At 42.8% G+C, this 25,715-nt stretch overlaps 1 protein-coding gene and 1 long non-coding RNA gene across 2 annotated transcripts; one reads left to right on the top strand and one right to left on the bottom strand.

Moving 5' to 3' along the window:
- Window positions 1-560: 560 nt before the first annotated feature.
- Window positions 561-5,654, bottom strand: LOC306912787. Its single transcript, XR_013788444.1, has 2 exons — window positions 5,505-5,654; window positions 561-947 (listed from the first exon to the last, which is right to left on the bottom strand). It is a non-coding gene; the product is annotated as an uncharacterized lncRNA (long non-coding RNA).
- A 9,657-nt stretch (window positions 5,655-15,311) lies between these two features.
- LOC306912979 (uncharacterized protein) lies at window positions 15,312-16,853 on the top strand. Its single transcript, XM_079489469.1, has 2 exons — window positions 15,312-15,449; window positions 16,009-16,853. The coding sequence occupies exons 1-2, from the start codon at window positions 15,398-15,400 to the stop codon at window positions 16,626-16,628; spliced, it is 672 nt and encodes a 223-aa protein (XP_079345595.1). The 5' UTR covers window positions 15,312-15,397; the 3' UTR covers window positions 16,629-16,853.
- Window positions 16,854-25,715: the final 8,862 nt, after the last annotated feature.

Genomic DNA, 25,715 nt, shown 5'->3' with positions numbered 1-25,715 from the left:
GTGAGGCCTAATGTGTATTTTTCAATCTCTATTTCTCTGCCTCTTGCTGTCACACATGCCTCGAACCTATGAGCCACATCTCAAATGCTGTACATTACAGCACATTATCATCATGCATGCATGATTCATGTGTGCAGACATACGCGTCTCATTCAGAGATGACTCAATGACTATCTAAACTAAACAGAATACATACATGGATGCACCTGGGACGTATCCTCAGTGATGTATCCCAAGGGCATCAGGGTTTCGGGTCAGTGTAGGCCTGGCGGTCACCATTTAGGTTCGCCAACTGTCCTTTGAAATACAGAATCGTCCCTTAAAAAAACCCATTAAGACCAGAGGCCGACCCTGAAAATCCCCGTTCTGAATCGGTACAGTACCAAGTTAACACAGGGATATATATATATATATATATATATATATATATATAGTAAATCTGTACACTTCAATAAAGATAGGAAATTATTTAAACCCAAAACACTCAAGCACAGTCAATAAATGCAACACTCAAAGCCAGTTTAAAGGTTCGTATTGAAAATAAATGTGATGCAATGAAGTTCAGTTCATACTTTTTTGTTTATTTGGACAGGACAATGCATAGTAATGGACGGTTGCTCTGGTTCATAGAAATAGTTTACATAGAAATCAGTCAAATGGGCTTGTATGGAGGGAGATTCCCACACAAATAGCATCCTGGTGCCAAATAAACTACCCCCTAAGACTCTCTCTCCTTTGCCAACTCCTTTGCCAAAGACTTCTTTGGCCAGATAACTTCTGGTCCTGCGGCGTTGGTCCCGTCATTACGTTCACGTTAATAATGTTGGTGCCGTCTGTGATAGTCGGCCCACCTCTCACCATGCTGCTGGTGTCAGTCATGACGTTGGTGGGATTCTCCATGGTGTTGTTGGGCAGACTCTTGTAGACAGCATCCTGTACACAGCATCCTGTAGACAGGTTACCACAAGACATTGTGAGTTTTTTTATTTTTTTAACTTTGTTTTTATTTCAGTTTAGGCAACTTCACAGAATTAAAAGCATACATTTTTCTTACAACTGCTTTTTTTCTTTTTTTTTCACAACCTCAGCTGTTTCATACTTTCACAGAATATATATATATATATATATATATATATATATATATATATATATATATATTATACACTCATACACACAAACAACTTCACATACATTTAGTATTCACAATAAAACAAGGAAATAAAATACTACAAGTATTCACCACAAAACAAGGAAATAAAATACAAGTAGCGAGACAAAAACAACAGAGCGTCGACAACAATGGGAAGTGAACAAAACTGAGAACAGACATGACTGGAGACAGAGGAAAGAGTATGAGCACATCAGAAGGTCTGGGGAGAAGTGTATTCAGTGAGTCGTTACTCGAGATTCTGAAACCTGCTACCTCATTAGTAGAGGCAGTACAGGACTCCATCTTTTCACCAACATTTAAGCACTGACTTAAATAGCCGCAGTTTGCAACTCTAGATTTGCTTACAATGGGATGAATCTAGAGTTGCAACCCTCCATTGACTCCCCACTCATCCAATTTGGTTTGTGATCTGCTTGTCTTAAACAACGTTAAACTCACCAACATTGCAGCTGTAGTCCAAGCTTGAATTATCCTCTTTCAATCTGCCGAGCTTGTTTTTCATAAAAATCCCCCGTAGACATGTTATGAGCTACTTTGTCAATAAATTCTGTGCAGGTGATTCTTTTTCTAAGGGCTGGAGTTTGGAAGCACTCGCCATAAGTCACTGAACGGCCCAGCGTACCACCTGTTTCGATTTCGCACATAATGCAGGAGGCAGCAGCGCGACCCGTTAACAAAAACGAGTGCTTCCAAACTGCAACACTTAAGAATCACCTGCAGAGGATGTCTTGACAGAAAGTAGCTCATAACATGTCTACGGGGGATTTTTATGAAAAACAAGCTCGGCAGATTGAAAGAGGATAATTCAAGCTTGGACTACAGCTGCAATGTTGGTGAGTTTAACGTTGTTTAAGACAAGCAGATCACAAACCAAATTGGATGAGTGGGGAGTCAATGGAGGGTATTGCAACTCTAGATTCATCCCATTATAAAAAAATCTAGAGTTGCAAATTGCGGCTATGACTTAAAGTTTGTAAACTACAGAAGCAACACTGCAATCAAACTGGGGCAGCGGGGATGATTAGCTTCAATGCCCATGTAAAGGGATGGTTTACTTTAACAACAACAGACTCTGGGCAGCATTATGTGTGTCTTAAGTACCAGGTCTTATTACTTAACTTAAGACCTGGAGGCGTGATCAATGCCATTTGGCTATTCTGAGTGGCCAAACAGCATTGACCACAACTCCAGGTCTTAAGTTAACACAGCCGACGCTAATCGCGTATCAATACGTTATCAATTAATTATACGTATCCATACGTTCTAATCACTTTTTTATAGCATACTTTCATTCATCTTTTTACCCACCCGGACAATGAAGAACCATCCCCCTGTCATTGCTGCTTAGTCCCGCTCACGTGATCAGAAAAAAAAAAAAAAAAAAAAAAAACCCTCCCCTCCTGAAAACAGGAGGGCGGGCCGCTTTACGTGTAGAAGCCAGTCTAAAATGGATGCGCCCATGCCGATCTAGTCGGTGTGTGAAAAGAATCAAATTTCACCTAACCTCGCCTCACCAGGCTTTCCTCCACCTATTGGCTTTTACCCAACACTATAATACTCGATTCCCCCCTCCCCTCCTGTTTCTCCTGCAGGAGGAGGGCCTTGCGAGATGGGGGCTCATGTCTCGGAAAAAAACATGATGAACGGAACGCTGTTACGCTGCCTAACACATGAGCTGCAGATTCTGCACCAGATCGGCATTGCACAACGTCTGCAACACACATGGACAGATGCATGTTTACTTCTTCATACTGTAGCGACCAAACGATCCCCGAGCCTACAATACTACGAACTAACAAACGAACTACAGTATCGAGAGGGGCCGCCATGACAACAGACAGTCTACCGTTGGGGGATCACGTATCGCCATGCAGAGCCGTCATAATCGGAGATCGCTCGGACGTGTGATTGTAACGCTTTTTTATTCATTATAATTGTAGTGATAAGACCGCAATGAACGCGTCGGGGACGTAATCGACCCGGGTGTAATGTATAACGAACTTTTCCGCGTCCTAAACTGTGCATGCCCAGGCATGTTCCCCTATACTAGCTTGAAAAACAAAATCAGCTCATGATGACAACGCGTCTCACCGTTATACTATAGTTCTGAACCGAACGGTGGAATGGGACTTTTTATAGCCGTACGATCAAGACTTTTGCTGCCCAATGTGCCCATGACCCCCCCCCCCCCCCCCCCCCCCCCATGTTACTGCGATCAAAACAATGAAAGCAGTGAATCATCATCTAAAGAAAGCAGAGTTATGAAGGTTTATAGTCAGACATTGACAGGCAGATATAACAATAAACACAATAAATATGCTATACATCCTATACACCGAATGAAAGCCCTGAATGTGTACTTTTACGAGGAAAAGAGTAAACATTGATCCCATGTACAGTTTGTCATAAATTGGTTACTGGGTGGATGCACATTGCGCCCACCAGATATAACTGCAGAGAAGACATGGACCCGAACTCAATATTCACAAAATAAGGCCTATAGCGACATATAAATACTATATACACCGTATGAAACAGAAGACTCTCTGCTTTCATAAGAAAAAAACTTCTACTGTAGTAATAATAAAAATCACACCCATGTGAAGTGAGTGGTGCAACTCTGTCCCATATTCTGTTCTCTGCTTATTCAATACAGCTCGCTATATACGGACTGAGGCAGAAAGTCATGTAAACCTTTTATTTACAGTTTGGTCTGTAAACTTATACTGTAATAATAAAAATCACACCCCTGTGAAGTGAGCGTTGCAACTGTTCTGTACTTATTCACTACAGCTCGCTATATACGGACTGAGACAGAAAGTCATGTAAACCTTTTATTTACAGTTTGGTCTAAAAATCACACCCCTGTGAAGTGAGCGGTGCAACTGTTCTCTACAGTTGCGCGGTGCAACTGTAGAGAACAGTTGCACCGCTCACTTCACAGGGGTGTGATTTTTATTATTACAGTAGAAGTTTACAGACCAAACTGTAAATAAAAGGTTTACATGACTTTCTGCCTCAGTCCGTATATAGCGAGCTGTATTGAATAAGCAGAGAACAGAATATGGGACAGAGTTGCACCACTCACTTCACATGGGTGTGATTTTTATTATTACTACAGTAGAAGTTTTTTTCTTATGAAAGCAGAGAGTCTTCTGTTTCATACGGTATATAGTATTTATATGTCGCTATAGGCCTTATTTTGTGAATATTGAGGAGTTCACGTCCATGTCTTCTCTGAAGTTATCTGGTGGGCACAAGCTGCATTCAATAACCAATTACTGTCTAACTGTAGATGGGATCAATGTATACTGTTTTCCTCGTAAAAGTACACATTCAGGGCTTTCATTCGGTGTATAGGATGTATAGGATATTTATTGGGTTCAATTTTATATCTGCCTGTCAATGTCTCTGACTTTAAACCATCCATAACTCTGCTCGCTGTTCAAGATAACCACTTCCAGGCAAATGCAGGTGTTGCAAAAAGGTCAATATCTCCAGAATAGAAGATGGTAAAATCAAAATGTATTTTTTAAATTGAAGTGGACAAGTTCAGCTTTCTTTTGATGTATGCGTGTGATTCTCGCTATAAGAGAACATTTTGCTGTGGGCCCCCGAACAAGGCCTTTGTGCAATGTTAAACGGTAGCAACATCCAAATAGGCCTGCCGAGATCTTGTAGCAATCAAAGTGTTAAGTAATAAGACCTGGTACTTAAGACACGCATAATACTGCCCTCTGTGTCGCAATAGGGAACCACTACTGGTCAAATGATTGGCTTAAGAATGCAACAAAAAAATCTCCAGTCATTTTGGGGGTGAACTAGATATCTCTTTAAGTGCAGAGTACTATCATGCACAGCAGCTTCCTTAACAGGTCTTACCAATCATACTAATTAAAGCAGCACCATGTGACGTTTTGTGACCAAGTAAGTTTGGTAAATTTGTCCAATCTGTATGGCAGAGTCCTGCATGTTAATACAATGTAACCTATGCAATCTGTATGGTAGGCCTATAGCGTATGTTAATTAGTAAAATTGGCAACTTTGTAAAGACCAGTGAAGAAAGAAAGCATACATTCCAACATAGAGCCCATTATGATACAGAAACACTAACATTTACACTATAAACTCATCCCGAGTCATCATATCATAGACAGACATAAATTATTAGAATTCATTCTCTGGGGCTGTATGTTCAGGTGACATCATAGAATGAATGCTCCCGCCAAACGACCAGCAATTATAACATTTCTCAAACATTGTTTAGTCTTCCTATAAATCTGCAACAGACCTACAATTTAATTAATGCACATTGGAAACAAAAAGCTTTTACCTTGGGCAAACCAATAAAGCACCAGCGGCAGGAGAACAAGGTTGCAAAACGTGGCCATTGCTCTACAATAAGAAATGCTGAGGAAGAATGACGTGAGTGGCTGCCCTGCCCTCAGCAGAGGTTTTAAGGCTTGCTGGTGGTCCCACAGCTGTTCATGATCAGCCCTAATGAGTGGAAGAGTGGCTCACCTGTCTGTCATCATCACCTGTCTGTCATCACCTACGACAGAGGTGTGGCATTCGATCCCGGGCTCCCCCAGTGTCGATTGTCAAAGTGTCCTCCTTGAGCAAGACACTGAACCCCTAATTGCTCCCGATGTGCAGGTTGGTGCCTTGCATTGTTTCCTCCGCCATCGGTGTATGAATGTGTGTGTGCATGGATGAATGTTATCTCTGTAAATCGTCATGGATAAAGGTGCTATATAAATGCACCATTTACCATTTCATTATTTGGATGGGATGGTTTTAAAAAACATTTAATTATAAAATGTACTGTCTATGGGTTATAGACAGAATCTGGAGGAGTAAAATGTGTTTAACAAACACATTTTGTAAACGTTTTGTTTTATAGCAAAACAAAGGTTGCAAATGTTTTTCCTTGGCCTCTAGGGAGTGTGCATGCAAAGTGTCATGCAGATTGGTGCAGTTAAGGTAAAAATGTCAAAATATGCCTCATGGTGGTGCTATAACAGGCCGTTCTGGACAATTTGGGGCAGAGGTTCATCATTGGCATCCAGGGGGTGTGTGTGCGCAAAGTTTGGCATCGACCGGACGGACACACACAATAATAAACAATAACTATTATTGGTGGGCCAAGCACGCAGCATTCAAACTTACAAATTGAAAATATAATTGTATTGTTCAGCTTTTCTTCTTTATCAGACATTACTGTTGACCTGAGTTGTACATATATACACTCGCATGGGAGTCTCCGAGCCACCATTACGTGACATTATTGGCCCACCAATAACTATTATTGGTGGGCCAAGCACGCAGCATTCAAACTTACAAATTGAAAATATAATTGTATTGTTCAGCTTTTCTTCTTTATCAGACATTACCCGAAAATGTTTCAGATCAGATCAACAAGTGCATTTATCTTGTAGATCTGCTATGTCTATGTCTATTTGAAATGGGTCTTAAGTGGTTATTAATGTAGTTTTCCCATTCCTAGAAATGTAGTGCAGTCGAAATTATATAATTTGTCTTTGAAATTCCTGTGTCTGTCCACCACTGCTAATGAGGCTGTGAGTGTGTGCATTTTTGCCCCAGGGCTGTGTGTGTGTGTGTGTGTGTGTGTGTGTGTGTGTGTGTACATGCTAGCCTTGTGGTGCTAAGGGTGATGCATTGAACGAAGAATGTTCTCTTATATCGAGAATCACACAGCATACCTCAAAAGAAAGCTTAACTTGTCCACTCCAATTTTAAATAGGTTTTACCATCTTCCATTCTGGAAGATGGTAAAATCCATTTACCGTTATGTAACACCTGCTTTTGTAGAAAACGTTCTCTTCTTGAACAGAAAGCCTAGTTAGGAGCCGTTTTATGTCAGACGCTGTGTACCGTTCCAACTCGGCTAGCCGAGTTCGCCGAGGGACGGTGGTGTTGCTGTTTTTTCCTCCGAGGTGGAAAGACTGTTGTGACGCGGTTAGTGTTGCTGCCCACCTCCCGTAACACAACAGCGCATTTGCATTGTTCCATCTGACCGGCGTTGATCATCATGCTAAAGAAATAACCGTTCGCCGAGGGACGATACAATCCGTGATAGTTTTCTTGTTTGAGTATGAAGAAAAAAGGAGACAGAAATCCGACCGACAGACACTCACAGTCACACACTACACACAAGACCCCTCTCCTCCCTCCGCTGAAACAAACAGGAGGGAGCCCTCCCCTCCCTAACCTGACTCCGCCAGATGGGGCAGCAGAGAGTACACTGGGTTCCCCCCCTCCTGCTCCCATCTGGGAACTCTCAGGCAGACTTGATGCTCCGGCCACAAAACGGCCTGGCCAATCAGCGGCAGCTAGAGGCGGGATCAAGGCATACACAGTGCTTCTGGCGGAGTCAGGTTATCCCCTCCCCTTCCTGAAACAAAGGGAGAAACAGGAATGAGAGGTGGACCGAGGCGATCGGCTTGTTATGCAGCGATTCTGTTGACCTGAGTTGTACATATACACTCGCATGGGAGTCTCCGAGCCACCATTACGTGACAATACGCCTCCCCCCTCCCGTCCTGTTTTCAGGAAGGGAGGGGGAGAGGATTTTTTTTCTTTTTTTGGGGGGGGGGATCACGTGATCGGAGTGTTGCGCTATGAGCCAGGGCTGGTTGATAAATTGCCCGGGTGTGTAGAAAGGCGATTGAAAGTAATCAATAAAAAAACATGCGCTAAACGGACATCTATGTGTCCCGCACCGGACCGTTGGGATTCGAACCACGGAGAAAACCGTTTCCCGCACGGGGCTGTGTTAAAATCAATCTTTTTATCCCACAATTTTTGCAACCCATTTTATTTTTCACCCAGTGTCAATTGTCTAGTATAATCCCGGGCGCTCCCTTTGCCAACCTGGGGAGAGCAGCGGACTGACTTCATGGTTCCTTCTATGCATGAGTCCTAGCCGCTTCTTTTCACCTGACAGGGCGGAGTTTCCCCGGTTGGACGTGGCGCGTGGAAGGAAGTAAGGAACACGCTATTCCAACCAGTTCCTCTTTCCCCTCCACCAGGCGCCCCGGAGGAGGCAGTTTAGAGACCAGGATTATTGCATGTTTTTTGTGAGGCTACCTAGTACTACCATAGGGGACACGGGGAGAACATGCAAACTCCACACAGAAAGGCCCTTTCGCCAACCCCACCTGCGGTATGGGCACTGATGACACGGAGGAGAGAACACGTCCACAGCGTCCCCAGCTGGAATCAAACCCGTAAGAGGTATTCAGTTATTTGATGAACAAATTTCAGTTTTCAAACCCATTGCTGACAAATAGATGTTAAATAGGGTGAACCAAAGGCCAACGCCATGCAGAAATCACACAAGCCTCACCAACATTTTAGTTAATGTAATAAAAAAACAACATCAGACCCATATGAAGTGAGTGGTGCTGTACTGTACAAGCCCTCCCTGGCCTGTGTGTGTCTGTCAGTGTTAGGCTGTGCAACAGTGACACTTGGTGGTGGGGGGGGGGGGTCCTTTTTTATTATTTCCACACAACAGCTCTATGGTATAATTAATGACGTAGTAAAATGTTGAAAATGAGTGGAATGCCCCTTTAAGGTCAGTGTAGGCCTGGCTGTCACCATTTAGGGTCGCCAACTGTCCTTTGAAATTCTGTGCAGGTGATTATTTTTCTAAGTGCTGGAGTTTGGAAGCACTCGCCATAAGTCACTGAACGGCCCAGCGTACCACCTGTTTCGAATTCGCACATAATGCAGGAGGCAGAAGCGCGACCCGTTAACAAAAACGAGTGCTTCCAAACTGCAACACTTAGAAAAAGAATCACCTGCAGAGGATGTCTTGACAGAAAGTAGCTCATAACATGTCTACGGGGGATTTTTATGAAAAACAAGCTCGGCAGATTGAAAGAGGATAATTCAAGCTTGGACTACAGCTGCAATGTTGGTGAGTTTAACATTGTTTAAGACAAGCAGATCACAAACCAAATTGGATGAGTGGGGAGTCAATGGAGGGTATTGCAACTCTAGATTCATCCCATTATAAAAAAATCTAGAGTTGCAAATTGCAGCTATGACTTAAAGTTTGTAAACTACAGAAGCAACACTGCAATCAAACTGGGGCAGCGGGATGATTAGCTTCAATGCCCATGTAAAGGGATGGTTTACTTTAACAACAACAGACTCTGGGCAGTATTATGCGTGTCTTAAGTACCAGGTCTTATTACTTAACTTAAGACCTGGAGGCGTGATCAATGCCATTTGGCTATTCTGAGTGGCCAAACAGCATTGACCACACCTCCAGGTCTTAAGTTAAGTAATAAGACCTGGTACTTAAGACACACATAATACTGCCCTCTGTGTCTCAATAGGGACCCACTACTGGTCAAATTATTGGCTTAAAGGGGAAAACCACCCATTTTCAACATTTTACTATGTCATTAACATACCTTAGAGCGGTTGTGTGGAAATAATAAAAAAAGTCCCCCCATTTTGTGTTTCCTAGAACTGTAATTATGAAAAGAATCATTAACATGGTGAAACACATCTTGATGATGTCATCAAGATGTGTTTCACCATGTTAATGATTTTTTTCAGACCTCTAGTTCTAGGAAACACAGGATGGGGGGACTTTTTTATTATTTCCACACAACAGCTCTAAGGTATATTAATTACATAGTATAATGTTGAAAATGAGTGGAATGCCCCTTTAAGAATGCAACAAAAAAAATCCCCAGTCATTTTGGGGGTGAACTAGATATATCTCTTTAAGTGCAGAGTACTATCATGCACAGCAGCTTCCTTAACAGGTCTTACCAATCATACTAATTAAAGCAGCACCATGTGACGTTTTGTGACCAAGTAAGTTTGGTAAGTTTGTCCAATCTGTATGGCAGAGTCCTGCATGTTAATACAATGTAACCTATGCAATCTGTATGGTAGGCCTATAGCATATGTTAATTAGTAAAATTGGCAACTTTGTAAAGACCAGTGAAGAAAGAAAGCATACATTCCAACATAGAGCCCATTATGATACAGAAACACTAACATTTACACTATAAACTCATCCTGAGTCATCATATCATAGACATAGACAGACATAAATGATTAGAATTCATTCTCTGGAGCTGTATGTTCAGGTGACATCATAGAATGAATGCTCCCTCCAAACTACCAGCAATTATAACATTTCTCAAACATTGTTTAGTCTTCCTATAAATCTGCAACAGACGTACAATTGAATTAATGCACATTGGAAACAAAAAGCTTTTACCTTGGGCAAACCAATAAAGCACCAGCGGCAGGAGAACAAGGTTGCAACACTTGGCCATTGCTCTACAATAAGAAATGCTGAGGAAGAATGAAGTGAGTGGCTGCCCTGCCCTCAGCAGAGGTTTTAAGGCTTGCTGCTGGTCCCACAGCTGTTCATGATCAGCCCTAATGAGTGGAAGAGTCGTTTTTTTAACCTTTATTTAACCAGTAAAAACACATTGAAACTGCGTCTGGGTGGGGGGAACTGGCCAAGAGGCAGAAATAAAATTACACTTCAATACCACATCATCAATGTTACATTTTGGACCAGCAAATACAACATCCAGAATACATCTTACAGTACCTATGAATAAATACAAAAGGTCCCCAGTCCTACTATTTAGTAGCAGGGCAAAATACACCATATGCACAATCTACACGATCTGAACCAATACATAAATAAACTAGAAAAAGTGCCCTTCTGGGCACAGGTCTCCACCAGGAGGATAGGAGTGTGTGTGATGTTTGGAAAAATGTTTAGGAGTAATATAATCGTGTGTGTGTGTGTGTGTGTGTGTGTGTGTGTGTGTGTGTGTGTGTGTCACGGCTTGGCCTGTTGTAGCGCCACCATGAGGCTGATTTGAAAACTGTCAAGTGGCATTTCGTCCTCAGCCTAGTGGGAATATGCATGCAGTTTCACCACAATCGGACACTGCGTTGAGTCGTTGTGGCGATTTGTACAAAACGGGTACAAAGCGGGCTACTCCTGAAAAGTTTATCAGCCAATCGTAGGCAATGAAGGTGGATTATGAGAAATCAAACAAACCCGTATTGATCACATGACTATGGAGAGCATGTGTACTGATTTGCGTGAAATTTGGATAACATCTGAAGGAGTAATATTAGAAAATGTGTTTTACATATGTCGGCCTCCTGGTGGCGCTATAAAGAGCAGATATGAAGAATTCCAGGCAAAGGTTTTTCCTTGGCCTCTAGGGAGTTGGCATACAAAGTTATCCACAATTCCGTGCAGTTGGAGGTAAAAACACTTTTCGGCCAGTTATAGCGCCACCATGAGGCTGAGTTGAAAATGTTCTCGTGGCATTTCTTCCTCGGCCTAGTGGGAATGTGCGTGCGCAATTTCACGGAAATCACACGATGTGTTCATGATTTGCAGCATTTTGTTTGAAACTGAGCACTCCTGCGAACTTTGGAAGCCAATCTTAGCCAATCAGGATGGAGTCTGAGAAATGTGAAAAACCGTTTCGTTGAATGGCTCTAGAGAGACTGTGTACCAATTTGCGTGATGTTTGGACAAAATCTGTAGGTGTACTGTCCAAAAACTTGTTTTGCACAAAGCGGCCTCCTGGTGGCGCTATAACAGGCCGTTCTGGAAATTTTGGGGCAGAGGTTCATCGTTGGCATCCAGGGAGTGTGTGTGCAAAATTTGGCATCGACCGGGTTAACGGTGCCGGAGATTAGCTGTTCACAGACGGACACACGGACACACGGACGGACGGACACACGGACGGACGGACGGAGTGCAAAACATACTCTCTCCCCATGCCTTCGGCCTGGTGGAGACAATAAATAGGCATGAACATAGGCTAGTACATATCCAAACATGTGCAGGTGTTGGACTGTACATCATGATCCTTTGGAAACTTTTAGCCAATTTTAGTCTGGACTGTAGATCATTCCACGACCAGGGGCCAAAAAAGGCCAGACATTTTTTACCCCCCTCGGATTTGAATGCTGGTACTACACATCACCTGGTACTCTGTCATCACCTGTCCTACGACAGAGGTGTGGCATTCGATCCCGGGCTCCCCCAGTGTCGATTGTCAAAGTGTCCTTCTTGAGCAAGACACTGAACCCCTAATTGCTCCCGATGTGCAGGTTGGTGCCTTGCATTGTTTCCTCCGCCATCGGTGTATGAATGTGTGTGTGCATGGATGAATGTTATCTCTGTAAATCGCCTTGGATAAAGGTGCTATATAAATCCACCATTTACCATTTCATAATTTGGATGGGATGGTTTTAAAAAACATTTAATTATAAAATGTACTGACTGTTTATGGGTTATAGACAGAATCTGGAGAACACATTTTGTAAACATTTTGTTTTATAGCATAAAACAAAGGTTGCAAAGGTTTTTCCTTGGCCTCTAGGGAGTGTGCATGCAAAGTGTCATGCAGATTGGTGCAGTTAAGGTAAAAATGTCAAAATATGCCTCATGGTGGTGCTATAACAGGCCGTTCTGGGCAGAGGTTCATCATTGGCATCCAGGGGATCCAGGGGATATTTGAAATGGGTCTTAAGTGGTTAATTAATGTAGTTTTCCCATTCCTAGAAATGTAGTGCAGTCGAAATTATATAATTTGTCTTTGAAATTCCTGTGTCTGTCCACCACTGCTAATGAGGCTGTGAGTGTGTGCATTTTTGCCCCAGGGCTGTGTGTGTGTGTGTGTGTGTGTGTGTGTGTGTGTGTGTGTGTGTGTGTGTGTGTGTGTGTGTGTGTGTGTGTGTGTGTGTGTGTGTGTGTGTGTGTGTGTGTGTGTGTGTGTGTGTGTGTGTGTGTGTGTGTGCGTGTGCACGTGCGTGTGTGTGTACATGCTAGCCTTGTGGTGCTAAGGGTGATGCATTGAACGAAGAATGTTCTCTTATATCGAGAATCACACAGCATACCTCAAAAGAAAGCTTAACTTGTCCACTCCAATTTTAAATAGGTTTTACCATCTTCCATTCTGGAAGATGGTAAAATCCATTTACCGTTATGTAACACCTGCTTTTGTAGAAAACGTACTCTTCTTGAACAGAAAGCCTAGTTAGGAGCCGTTTTATGTCAGACGCTGTGTACCGTTCCAACTCGGCTAGCCGAGTTCGCCGAGGGACGGTGGTGTTGCTGTTTTTTCCTCCGAGGTGGAAAGACTGTTGTGACGCGGTTAGTGTTGCTGCCCACCTCCCGTAACACAACAGCGCATTTGCATTGTTCCATCTGACCGGCGTTGATCATCATGCTAAAGAAATAACCGTTCGCCGAGGGACGATACAATCCGTGATAGTTTTCTTGTTTGAGTATGAAGAAAAAAGGAGACAGAAATCCGACCGACAGACACTCACAGTCACACACTACACACAAGACCCCTCTCCTCCCTCCGCTGAAACAAACAGGAGGGAGCCCTCCCCTCCCTAACCTGACTCCGCCAGATGGGGCAGCAGAGAGTACACTGGGTTCCCCCCCTCCTGCTCCCATCTGGGAACTCTCAGGCAGACTTGATGCTCCGGCCACAAAACGGCCTGGCCAATCAGCGGCAGCTAGAGGCGGGATCAAGGCATACACAGGTGCTTCTGGCGGAGTCAGGTTATCCCCTCCCCTCCCTGAAACAAAGGGAGAAACAGGAATGAGAGGTGGACCGAGGCGATCGGCTTGTTATGCTGCGATTCTGTTGACCTGAGTTGTACATATATACACTCGCATGGGAGTCTCCGAGCCGCCATTACGTGACAATACGAACAATTTCTTTTTTTTTGGGATCACGTGATCGGAGTGTTGTGCTATGAACCAGGGCTGCCCGGGTGTGTAGAAAGTAATCAATAAAAACATGAGCTAAACGGACATCTATGTGTCCCGCACCGGACCGTTGGGATTCGAACCACGGAGAAAACCGTTTCCCGCACGGGGCTGTGTTAAAATCAATCTTTTTATCCCACAATTTTTGCAACCCATTTTTTTTTTCACCCAGTGTCAATTGTCTAGTATAATCCCGGGCGCTCCCTCTGCCAACCTGGGCAGAGCAGCGGACTGACCTCATGGTTCCTTCTATGCATGAGGAGTCCAAGCCGCTTCTTTACACATGACAGGGCGGAGTTTCCCTGGCCGGACGTAGCGCGTGGAAGGAAGGAAGGAACACGCTATTCCAACCAGTTCCTCTTTCCCCTCCACCAGGCGCCCCGGCTGGCCGGGAGGAGGCAGTTTAGAGACCAGGATTATTGCATGTTTTTTGTGAGGCTACCTAGTACTACCCTAGGGGACACGGGGAGAACATGCAAACTCCACACAGAAAGGCCCTTTCGCCAACCCCACCTGCGGTATGGGCACTGATGACACGGAGGAGAGAACACGCCCACAGCGTCCCCAGCTGGAATCAAACCCGTAATAAGAGGTATCCAGTTCTTTGATGAACAAATTTCAGTTTTCAAACATACCATTGCTGACAAATGGATGTTAAATATATGCCAAAGCCATGCAGAAATCACACAAGCCTCACCAACATTTTAGTTAATGTAATAAAATAGAATCAGACCCATCTGAAGTGAGTGGTACTGTACTGTACTGTACTGTACTGTACTGTACTGTACTGTACTGTACTGTACTGTACTCCCATGCTTTTTGTTCTTGCATAATGTAAATCGCTCTGGATTAAGAGCGTCTGCTAAATGCCTAAATTGTACTGTACAAGCCCTCCTCCCTGGCATGTGTGTGTCTATGTCCGTGTTAGGCTGTGCAACAGTGACACTTGGTGGTGAACGGACGCTATAACGCTATTTTCATGCTTGGACAGACAGACCCAGGGACACACATAGCTGTCTATAGGAGTGGTACAATTTTTGTAAGCACAGAGAATAATTCATTTTGACCAATATAACCAGTGTTGACAGCAAATTTTGATTTGCAACCAAGTAAATGAATTATACTGGATCTCTTGTCCACTAGTCCCTAACATAATTTTCATTTCGTTTCCATTTATAGTTTTCGTCAATGAAAAAAGGTAGTCGACACATTTTTCATCATAGTATTAGTCGACAAAATCAACACTGAATATAGCCCATGAATTCTATAATAGTCCAAACTTGCCCGTCCAATGACAGACTCCACTGATTAGTGCTGATCATGAACAGCTGTGGGACCAGCAGCAAGCCTCTGCTGAGGACCAGTCAGACACTAACTAGCTTCTTCCTCAAACAGAGACAGCAATGTTAAGCACTTTTAATCTTGGTGTTCTTCTCAGTCTTGGGTTTGCCCCAGGTAAAAGCTTTTTGGTTTGTTTCCAATGTGCATGTTAATGCTGTTTACTTGTTTTAATAATTCTGTCATCATAGTTTGGGTTGAGCATTCCTGATGCCACCTGAATAAACAGCTGGACCCATAATGGTCATTTTGGTTAATGGGTCCATGTGTACACTCCATGGTGGTCATTGGTAGTTTGTTCACCTCTGTGCTACACACTAAATTAACAAATTAAGCCTTAAAGCTGCAATACTATGCACTTTCCTCTTGATTTGAACCCTGTTTCTTGTGCTGTAGCTGCAATTTGCAACACTTGATTTGTTTTTTATAATATAGTAATGGCCCTGGGATGAATCTAGAGTTGCAATACCCTCACTTGACATCCCATTGATCCATTGCATTTCCTTATGACAATAAACTAGAGTCTATACTTGGCACTTAAATGAGAATTGAAGCTAATCGTCCCCACTGCCCCAGTTTGATGGTTGTCTTGGTGGTTCTCTAGTTTACAAGCTTTGAAGAAATTTTTAAGTCATTAAGCTGTATTAAAAACTCCATGTCCTAATTTTGCCAACAGGATTATACACTATTCAGCCCAACGTCACTATGGCTAACGACATGAGTGCTGGGCCCAACATCACTATGGCTAACGACATGAGTGCTGGGCCCAACATCACTATGGCTAACGGCAGGGCGGGTGCTGGACCCGCTAACGACATGAGTGCTGGGCCCAACATCACTATGGCTAACGACAGGGCGGGTGCTGGGCCCGCTAACTACATGAGTGCTGGGCCCAACATCACTATGGCTAACGACAGGGCGGGTGCTGGGCCCGCTAACGACATGAGTGCTGGGCCCAACATCACTATGGCTAACGACATGGGTGCTGGGCCCGCTAACGACATGAGTGCTGGGCCCAACATCACTATGGCTAACGACATGAGTGCTGAGCCTAACGAGACTATGATGAATGTTATGAGCAGTTATTTCAACCAGAATAACACTGATGGCAGAATAACTAGTAGTGACTTAATAATAATGGAGACGTACAATGCGGGGAAGGCGGCAGACGAGGCCAGGGCCAGGAAGGGGAAGGCGGCCATGGCGGAAGTCTTGAAGGTGACCTGGATGGAGGCTTGGTTTAGGAGGACTGGACTGGAAGTCCTTGAAGGTGGCCGAGAAGGAGGCCTGGAATGAGGCCCAGAAGGAGACGGAGACCTGAATGCTGGGTCCAACACGACCATGATGAACGACCTGAGAATGCAGTTACTTCAACCAGAGTTACACCGACGGCAGAAGACTTTGAGAAGTGAATGAAATCGAATTGAGTGAATGAGCGGCCGGGCAACATCTGACTTCATCACTTGATCAGGATGTTTGGCAATAATCATGTCTGACTTCAATTAAAAGTGTTTAAATGTATCATTGTGTCCTCCTCCTTTCCCCATGTTTAACTTGAGACAATTTACCAAGTGGGTTCAAGCTGTAACATTTGAATATTTGAGGTTGAGTAAATCCCATCTTAAAACCTTCAGTTAACCACTTGGACCCTCAATACATTGTAAAATGGTTAGCACACTATACTGTATGCAATTTTACCCCCTTTTCACAAAATCTATGAACTAAGCTTGTAGATGGGGCTGTGTTCTCAATATGCCGAGTGGCAGAAAGGTGATGCAGGCCAGCTATCTGTGTTTGGCTCTCCTGCAGTTTCTGGGCCCTCTCCTGAAGTTCAGCTACTCAGACTTCTGCTTCAGAAAGTGCAGTGTGTTTTTCCTCTTCAATGAAGTGCTCAGTCTGTAGCTTCTTGCTTATCGGCTAGCACTTTCATTAGTGTGGAGTACACATTAACATAAATACAACAGATGTCAAACAAGTCAATGAAGCTAGCTATGAATTCTATGAAAAAGTTTAATCTGCAACACACTTTATACAATATGTAGTGGGTGGTCCCTGCTTCATCGCTCTCAGCTGAGGGGTCCTTGGCGTGGAAAAACCTCGAAGACCCTTGCCCTAGGCCAAGGGATTCTGAGTATAACAGGCTTCATACACTCTAATGCGTATAATTGCATACCTAAACTCTCTCGCACAGCTGACACAGTCCAACGTTGTCACAGCTTGCCTATCAAGTCAAGTAGATATAAAGTACCCTACCCAAATCGAGTGGCTTCAATTGAATAGACTATTTAGTCACCGCTGCCCACAGCAACAACCACGGTCCCTGAAAAGCTGTAATGAATAGGCACTTCACAAAGCCATTTCAAACTCTGTTATTGAGACATTCCTGGCTCGATGTTAGTTCGTAGTAGTTTATTGTAATGTTTTACTGAAGGATATGAGTTTCATGCTTGCTACAGTTGCCACTGCCGACTGTCTCTCCTACAGTTGGGTGCCACCGATATTGTCCCTTATCATTTGACCCATTTAGGCCTGACCTCAACATTTTAAAAAATCCTTCTAAATCCTCCAGTTTTCTGAAATAAATATTCTCACGATTTTTCAAAAATAGCAGATCTACAAGCTCGTAGCGCGCCACTCGGTGGCGCGCTATGAGCTTGTAGATCTGCTATTTTTCAATAGCTAAATTATAACATAATGTTTAAAACACCAAAAGGGGTTCCCGCCCAAAATGGGTTAACTGTCCTTTTGCGCAGATCACGCAAACCTCAGCAAAAAGAAAAGGACAATATCGATGGCCTCCAACTGTACATGTGTGAAGAAATGTATTTCCTTCAAGGGAAAAGGCCCGCTCCACTCAGACAGTTTTATATAGTTTCAGGCGTGTGCTGGGTGCAGATTCAAAATGAACATATAGAAAATGAATAAAATCCGCACTCTCAGTCGAGTAAGAGTCTTTGTTTAATGATGCTCCGCAGCAGCAGTCATACGAGACAGACAAACGCGTTTCGGCGCGCAGGCCTTCGTCAGTGTCAAAATACCTTTGACATTTTACTCGACTGAGAGTGCGGATTTTATTCATTTTCGAAATGTATTTCCTGTCATTTCCTTGTAAGGAAATGAAACATAACATACTGGGTGATAACAAGGGAATATATTGGTTAAAATATGGTTGAATATTTAACCCCAAAATGTAGTGTTTGGAAAATATGTTGTTTTGTGTAGTCTCGCGTTGCCAAACTGTTGCCTCTCGCAATTTCCAAATGCTTCCGTCATACAGTCTGGTGCAATGGAAAAGCTATCATGAGTAAAATATTTAAAGCGGAAGTGGAGCCTCCCCACTTCCGTTTTGTCTTTACAGTCGCGCACATTCATCCTAATATAAATAGAAAACATATAAGCATATATATAGCTTGTTGCTTAGCAGAGAAGGAAATAAAAAAAATAAAATAAAGATATTTTAAAATATATTTTCGTGAATGGAAATAGCAACTTCCATACTCTGATTTTGGGAGGCGTATAGTTCCAGACTCTATATAGCATTCGGAGATTCATTGTGGAATAGTTGTCTGGCTATACGCAAGACTATATTTTGTGTAGTTAAACCATGGTCATTCATTTTGTTTTGTGTACTGTAGTTAAACCATGGTCATTCATTTTGTTTTGTGTACTGTAGTTAAACCATGGTCATTAATTTTCTGTTGACAAGGTTTGATCATAGGGAGAGCTGTGGTAGTCCGGCAGTCAACAGGCTTCTTTGGTTTAAAGTGTGAAATTTGGTATATAGTACTTTTTTTAATGACCTAAAATATTGTCTATATACATGCATTCATAGGCAAAAATGTCATTATGCTTTAAGTAGCATGTGACTAATGAAAATGTTGCCTTAGGATGTTAATGGTATGGTCACATACGTACAAACCCCTAAAAAAGAATTGCTCGATGCTGACAGCCAGTCACCAAGTGGATTCATGAATATACAGACAATATTTTAGGCCAATAAAAAAGACTATACCAAATGTCCCACTCCACAACCCCGGCTGCCGGACTATGGGGGAACTATTGGTGTCGGTATCAGTGTAGCGCATGGTGATATCATGTTTGTTTTTAGTTTTTTCCAAAAATGATGTTTTAGCAAATTCAACATAAACAAGGTGGAACCAGGGAGGAACAAGACAGAAAGAGCCTGCTGCATGGTTAGTCAGTCAGGGACCAATCAGAAGGCTGACAAATGGTGAATTAGCATGGAATATGAAATATCTGACAGATCTGTCTTGATCACATGACTATAGAGATACTCTGTACCGATTTGCGGGATTTTGGGACACAATCTGAAGGAGTAACATAAAATACGTAGTGACCGGGCCAGCGGTATTGTCTGGTGTCTAATATGAAACAAAGGCATAGACTTAGACATATAGTGGAAAATAGTGGGCACATTTCATATTGTTATATCCTCAATTACAAAAAACAACAACAATATTGAGCTGAAGACAACCTGAAAACTGTTGCGTCTTTCTTCGTCCTTTTTTTCTTTCCAAACTTGACTACGGTAGCGGTGGTCTCAAAAACATAAGGGAAACTTTGACAGAAAAAGACTCGCTCACCGTATAGAAAATAGACGTAAAACTCCTTAAACTGAGACTTAAGACAATATTTGTTCTTTATTTTATCATGCTCATAAAGTGCTCTGTGCTCAAAGTGCAATTAAAAAGCAAACGTTTCGGTCCTAGGACCTTCGAGGACCGAAACGTTCTTCTATTTTCTATACGGTCGGTGAGCGAGTCTTTTTCTGTCAAAGTTATACTTCACTACGTTTAAAATAAGAAAAATAATGCTTTCTTGCCTGAATATAATTGTAATATCTCATTATAATATTGGATTATCCGGACTGTATTTCAAGATTTCAGGTTGCCTGCTGTCCATTGTTGTTTTCAGTAAAAGCTCTCTGCACGCACGCACGCACGCACGCACGCACGCACGCACGCACGCACACACAAGCGTTCTGTGCATGTCTTCCTGGCATTGAAGTGTATTTTATTAGGAGAGGCAGGCTGCCATACAGTATGTTGCAAGCGAAGTGTCTCGATGCCTCAAGGATTGTTTTTGAGTACCTGTCTGACAGGCAAGCTGGGCACAAACAATGATGAGGGCACAAACGATTACGGTGTCTTTGGTAATACAGTAATAGAAAATAAATATGTATTCCATGAACCTTCAGTTGCAGAGTTATAATAATAACTTTATTTATAGAGCACCTTTCCAAAAACAAGTTTACAAAGTGCTTTTACAGATAATAATAGCAGTAAAAATAAAAATAAAAATACAATTGGAATCAAAAAACCATGCAAACACAATACAACATTTCGTAAAAAGGCTGTGCAATAAAGGTGAGGTTTTTAACCGCGATTTAAAAGAGGATACTGAGTTTGCCAGCCTGAGATCCTCAGGCAGTGAGTTCCACAGCCGAGGGGCCCGTACGGAAAAGGCCCGGTCGCCTTTTGTAATAAGGCGAGATTTTGGAACCTTCAATAGGGTTTTGCTGGATGATCTCAGGCAGCAGCCAGGCTTGTAGGGGGTTAACCCATTTTGACCTGAGATCAGATTCTAAAAATGTCTTCTACATCCTGACAGTTTTCTGAAAAATCTATGTTTCTATGTCAGTGGTTCTTCGATTTTTTTTAAATAGCAGATCTACAAGCTCGTAGCGCGCCACTCGGTGGCGCGCTATGAGCTTGTAGATCTGCTATTTTTCAATAGCTAAAGCATAACATAATGCTAACACCAAAAGGGGTTCCCGCCCAAAATGGGTTGATTACAGATGTAACCAGGTGCCTGACCATTTTAGAGCTTTAAAAACAAGTAATAAAATCTTAAAATCTATTCTAAAACTTACGGGTAACCAATGAAGTGCCTCAAGGACAGGTCCTCACTTCTCTTAGTGCGGGTCAGTAGCCTTAATTAGCAGCTACATTTTGTATCAGTTGTAGTCTGTGAATGTTCTGTTTACTGATACCTGAATAAAGTGCATTGCAGTAATCTAATCTGGAAGAGATAAAAGCATGGATGATTTAGACAACCATTCAGCCCAGAATGCTATTGAGCGGTTAAGTTCAACTATATATGAGACTGTAAAGGCATACAAACTGTGGATTGACATTGAGAATTAATTCCGAAGGATATGCAATTGGAGTCTCCAGGGACATTTCTTTTTGATCCTGTGAAGGACAAAAACTAAAACTCTCAAAACTAAAACGTGTGGGCGCTCCGGTGGGGCAGTGGTAAAGAGCCTGCCCACGCAGCCCATATGCACCGCAAACGTTCTGGGTTCGAATCCACCATGGTCGGATCCGCCTTTGTTGGGACGGGAGGAGAAGGACAAAAATAAAGGCTCTACGTCCTCCTCCCGGTGGGGGCTCCTCACTGGTATATAGGTGAACGTACTGGGGTAACCAGCTCAGTGGCCTTGTGGTTAGAGTGTCAGCCCTGAGACTGGGAGGTCGGGGTTCGATCCCCGGCCGGGTCATACCAAAGACTCTAAAAATGGGACCCAGTGCCTCCCTGCTTGACACTCAGCATCAAGGGTTGGATTGGGGGTATGTCCCTGCGACATACTATAGCGTCATGTCCAGGGGGTGTACTTGTACATCAAGCTGCCTCACGCTACAGAATGTTCAGACATAGGATACAACATGGACATTTGAGAGGGGAGGAATCAATTGGCATAAAAGGGGTAAAAAAGCTAAAACTGAAATAAATTGATGGAGAATTCTCCCTTTGATGTGAAGGATAAACAACTCAACACCCACCCAGGTCTGGATTTAACCGGCTCCACTGGAGGGGGCTTGAGGAAATTGTAGGGGGGCGACTTCCACAGCAGAACATTGGAGGGGGGGAGTAACTACTGTGAATGAGGGACGTCAGTCAGTCACTCATATATGATAGTCTGTTTCTAGCGAAAATGAAACTAATTCAGCAGCAGTAACATTAACGTTTTCTCTCAGTCAGTTGATTCTTCATATCCATATGAGTGAAAGGGCCGGGATGACATGTTTATTTATATAACACAATGAGGCAATCTAAAATCGGGGGATTTTACAATGCAAATAAAAAGTACATGAACCCGTGGATTTGCGCCCTCCAATATTGACCCATTATACCAATATTGACGTCAGACTCACTTCGGTGCTCTATAGTGAGCAATATTTGAAAAGGAAATTGATCCAGGACACAGAAACAAACATTAGACTGCAGTCAACCTTCAGATACGCTACTGAATTTATATGTTCAAATCTTTTTTTTAAGTGGTCTCTCTGCAGTTTATACATTCACCTATTCCTTCTATTCACTCTGACGGCGGAGGAAACCAACGCAGGGCACCAAGGGAGCAGTTATAGGCATTCAGTCTGGCTCAAGGACACTTTAACACATTTTGGGCGGGAACCGCTTTTGGTGTTTTAAACATTATGTTATAATTTAGCTATTGAAAAATAGCAGATCTACAAGCTCATAGCGCGCCACCGAGTGGCGCGCTACGAGCTTGTAGGTCTGCTATTTTTGAAAAATGGTGAAAATATTTATTTCAGAAAACTGGAGGATTTAGAATATTTTTTTTAATTTCGAGGTCAGGCCTGAATGGGTTAATATACAAGAGACGCCGGGTTTCAACATTTCGGAATACATTTGTGTATTGTATTTATCATATTTATCATATTTTGTATTTATCGTATTGGCTGTCCTCTAACCTTCAATGTCTTTAAAAGCCATTTGCTCTGCTTTGACTATTCTGGCTTACCTTAACAAGTAGGGGCGTAACGATATAGTAACTGTATCGAAATATCGAAGTATATCGATTATGTAAACAGCAAATATCCTATCGTATCGTTTGACTTTGTATCGTGTCGTTTTGCAATGGAAATAATCGGTATCTACAAAGTTGGTCTATCGAAAAATTTGTGTATTCTCTGTGTTCATGTCAAGGCGTGCAGGTTCGTCCACATGAGTTCAAATACAATGTCCGTCTATTTGCCAGAGATTCACTGTGATTTACTTATTTATATCCATAATACATTATAATAATAAATAAAAAATAACATATAAATCTTTCCTTTAAAAAAAACTGCACTATATCCACAAGTTTCACACATATTTAATGTATTTGCTAAATAGTTACTTTATCGTATCACCATGAATGAACCAATATCGTCCATGTATCGTATCGTCAACCATGTATCGTGATACGTATCGTATCGCTGTTCAAATGTATCTTCACACCCCTAGCAGAGCCATAGAGTGTTATAATAATTAGTCCATGCACAGTACATCTTAGTCTGTGTACTCGAACTTGAGATACAGTGTACTTGACATGTATTGTGTACTGCCTGTACTGTAGCAAGGTCAGCCTTGCTGCAGTAGGCACGTTAGTCTGTCTCATATCTTATTGTCACGTCATTATGATCCAGCACTATATATGTTCCTGTTTGTGTAATAAACTTTGTGAACCTTTAGCGTGATACTGTATCGTGTCGCGTTATTGTTCTCCCGGGTCCGCCGCCGCAGTCGCCGTACCGAAGGAATACTTCAACTAGATTATCACACATCACCCAGCCTGCACACACTACCTGTCTGTCAGAACCAGACAAGGGTCCAGTACTTAGAGATTACAACAGAGTATAGACAGTTACGCAAAGACAGAGTTACGCAAACTCCGTTCACTTCATGGGGCCAGTGACTCCAATGGCGGCTCTTCTACATAGACTTATATTGGTTTGTCCCTATTTGAAGGCTTCAAATGGGGACAACAGTAAGTTTACGAAATGCATTGCAGTCTATGGGCTCGCGCGAGTACGTGAACCACGTGACCAGGCTGTTTTCTGCCCCCTCAATATCGCAACTCTTCTATTAGATGGCTCTGACCCCTAGGGTGCGTTCGGAAATGCGCCCTGAACACACTGGTGTGCTCTCTTGTCGTTCGTTTATTCAGTGCACTCTGTGCGTTGTCGTTCGAGTGCCCGCACTGAGCGACCCTACCCTGAAGCTGGGGTTGTCCGGTGTCGGCGGTGTGAATGCGTCACAGCTGTGGTCGTTCGTAAATAAGGCACTCTGTGACGTCACTGCCCACCACACTCAACAAACTGACCACATTCCCGGTGCGCATTTCCGAACGCACCCCTAGTAACAAGCTTCAAATGAGAATATATCTCTGCTGTCTGGAAGTAGTACTTTGTTTTTTTTTTACTATAGGCCTGCTTTCCATTGGTTCAATATTTTTAACACACAGATGTAAAGGGTGTTGATTTATGAAAAGTTTAATAATATCTTCCAGACAGCAACAATATCTTCTACGGTATTTGTCCGATTTCAATAAATGATCTACCATTTCAAGGCTTTCATTCTGTGCAAGTCACATTTGGTTGGAAGAAAGATGTTTTTGTGTGACAGCACAATTAATGTTGTCACCCTTGAGTTTCACTCACGAATTAATTGCCACTGTGAGAAAGAAGAAGTACTTTTGCTGCCTTTTGCTGAAAAGAGCTTTAACAATAAAGCATAACACTCCACCAAAGTGCTCGCATTAAGAGGATTGTAATGAATGCAGTGCAGTGTTGATTTGGACAGCATTTTGATTTTCTCTTCAATAGTTTTCATTTCGTTTTTGTCACCTTGGAATGCTTTAGTGTTTGTCTAGTTTTAGTCGACTAAATATAGGCTACATTGAATGCAGTGACGTCTCGGACTTCTAAATGAGCTCTGATAGAATGGCTCACACACAACTTGTCGTGCGAGCGGCAATTTTAGTTGTATTCTACCACCGTTTCGCATAGTTACTGGAAATAACTGATCTACAAGTCATGGATGTGAGTTGTCGTGTGCTTGTAGATCGGCTATTTATAGTGCGCCACGCCGCCACATTAAAGGTATATTCAGTGATTTGACTTAATTCAAATATCACTTATTTTTTATTTTTTTCTGGATAATCCTCCCTACTATAGAGTGTGCTGACCATATAAGGAGTTCCTCCCTGTCCCCAGCGAGCCCCTGGGGTCAAAAAACCCTAGTTTCAGTTTTGGTGGCGGGTGGCAAAGCCTTCATCCAATCAGGATGAGAGGGGCCTTCCTCCAATCATGATCGAGTGGGGGCGGGCCTTGGTGCACATGCTGTTGGCCTGTTGCACTTCCCCCCACTGTAGAGCGTGTGCATGTGCACATCTTGTTACCGGGTGGACCTGTTTTTTTTCCAAATCACCCAAATCACTGAATGCTCCTTTAAGCATAAAATAAGCATTATAGGGCTTCGGGTTCTTGACTCTTTGACATGAAGCCAGGAAGACACGACTACAGCCGTCCACTGAAAACATCATGATTTTTGAGTGGTGCAACCACTCCA

The sequence above is a fragment of the Electrona antarctica genome (genome assembly GCF_951216825.1).
Source record: "Electrona antarctica genome assembly, chromosome: 20".
NCBI lineage: Eukaryota > Metazoa > Chordata > Actinopteri > Myctophiformes > Myctophidae > Electrona > Electrona antarctica.
The sequence above is the reverse complement of the archived record's forward strand: the minus strand, read 5'-3'. Positions and strand labels throughout refer to the sequence as shown.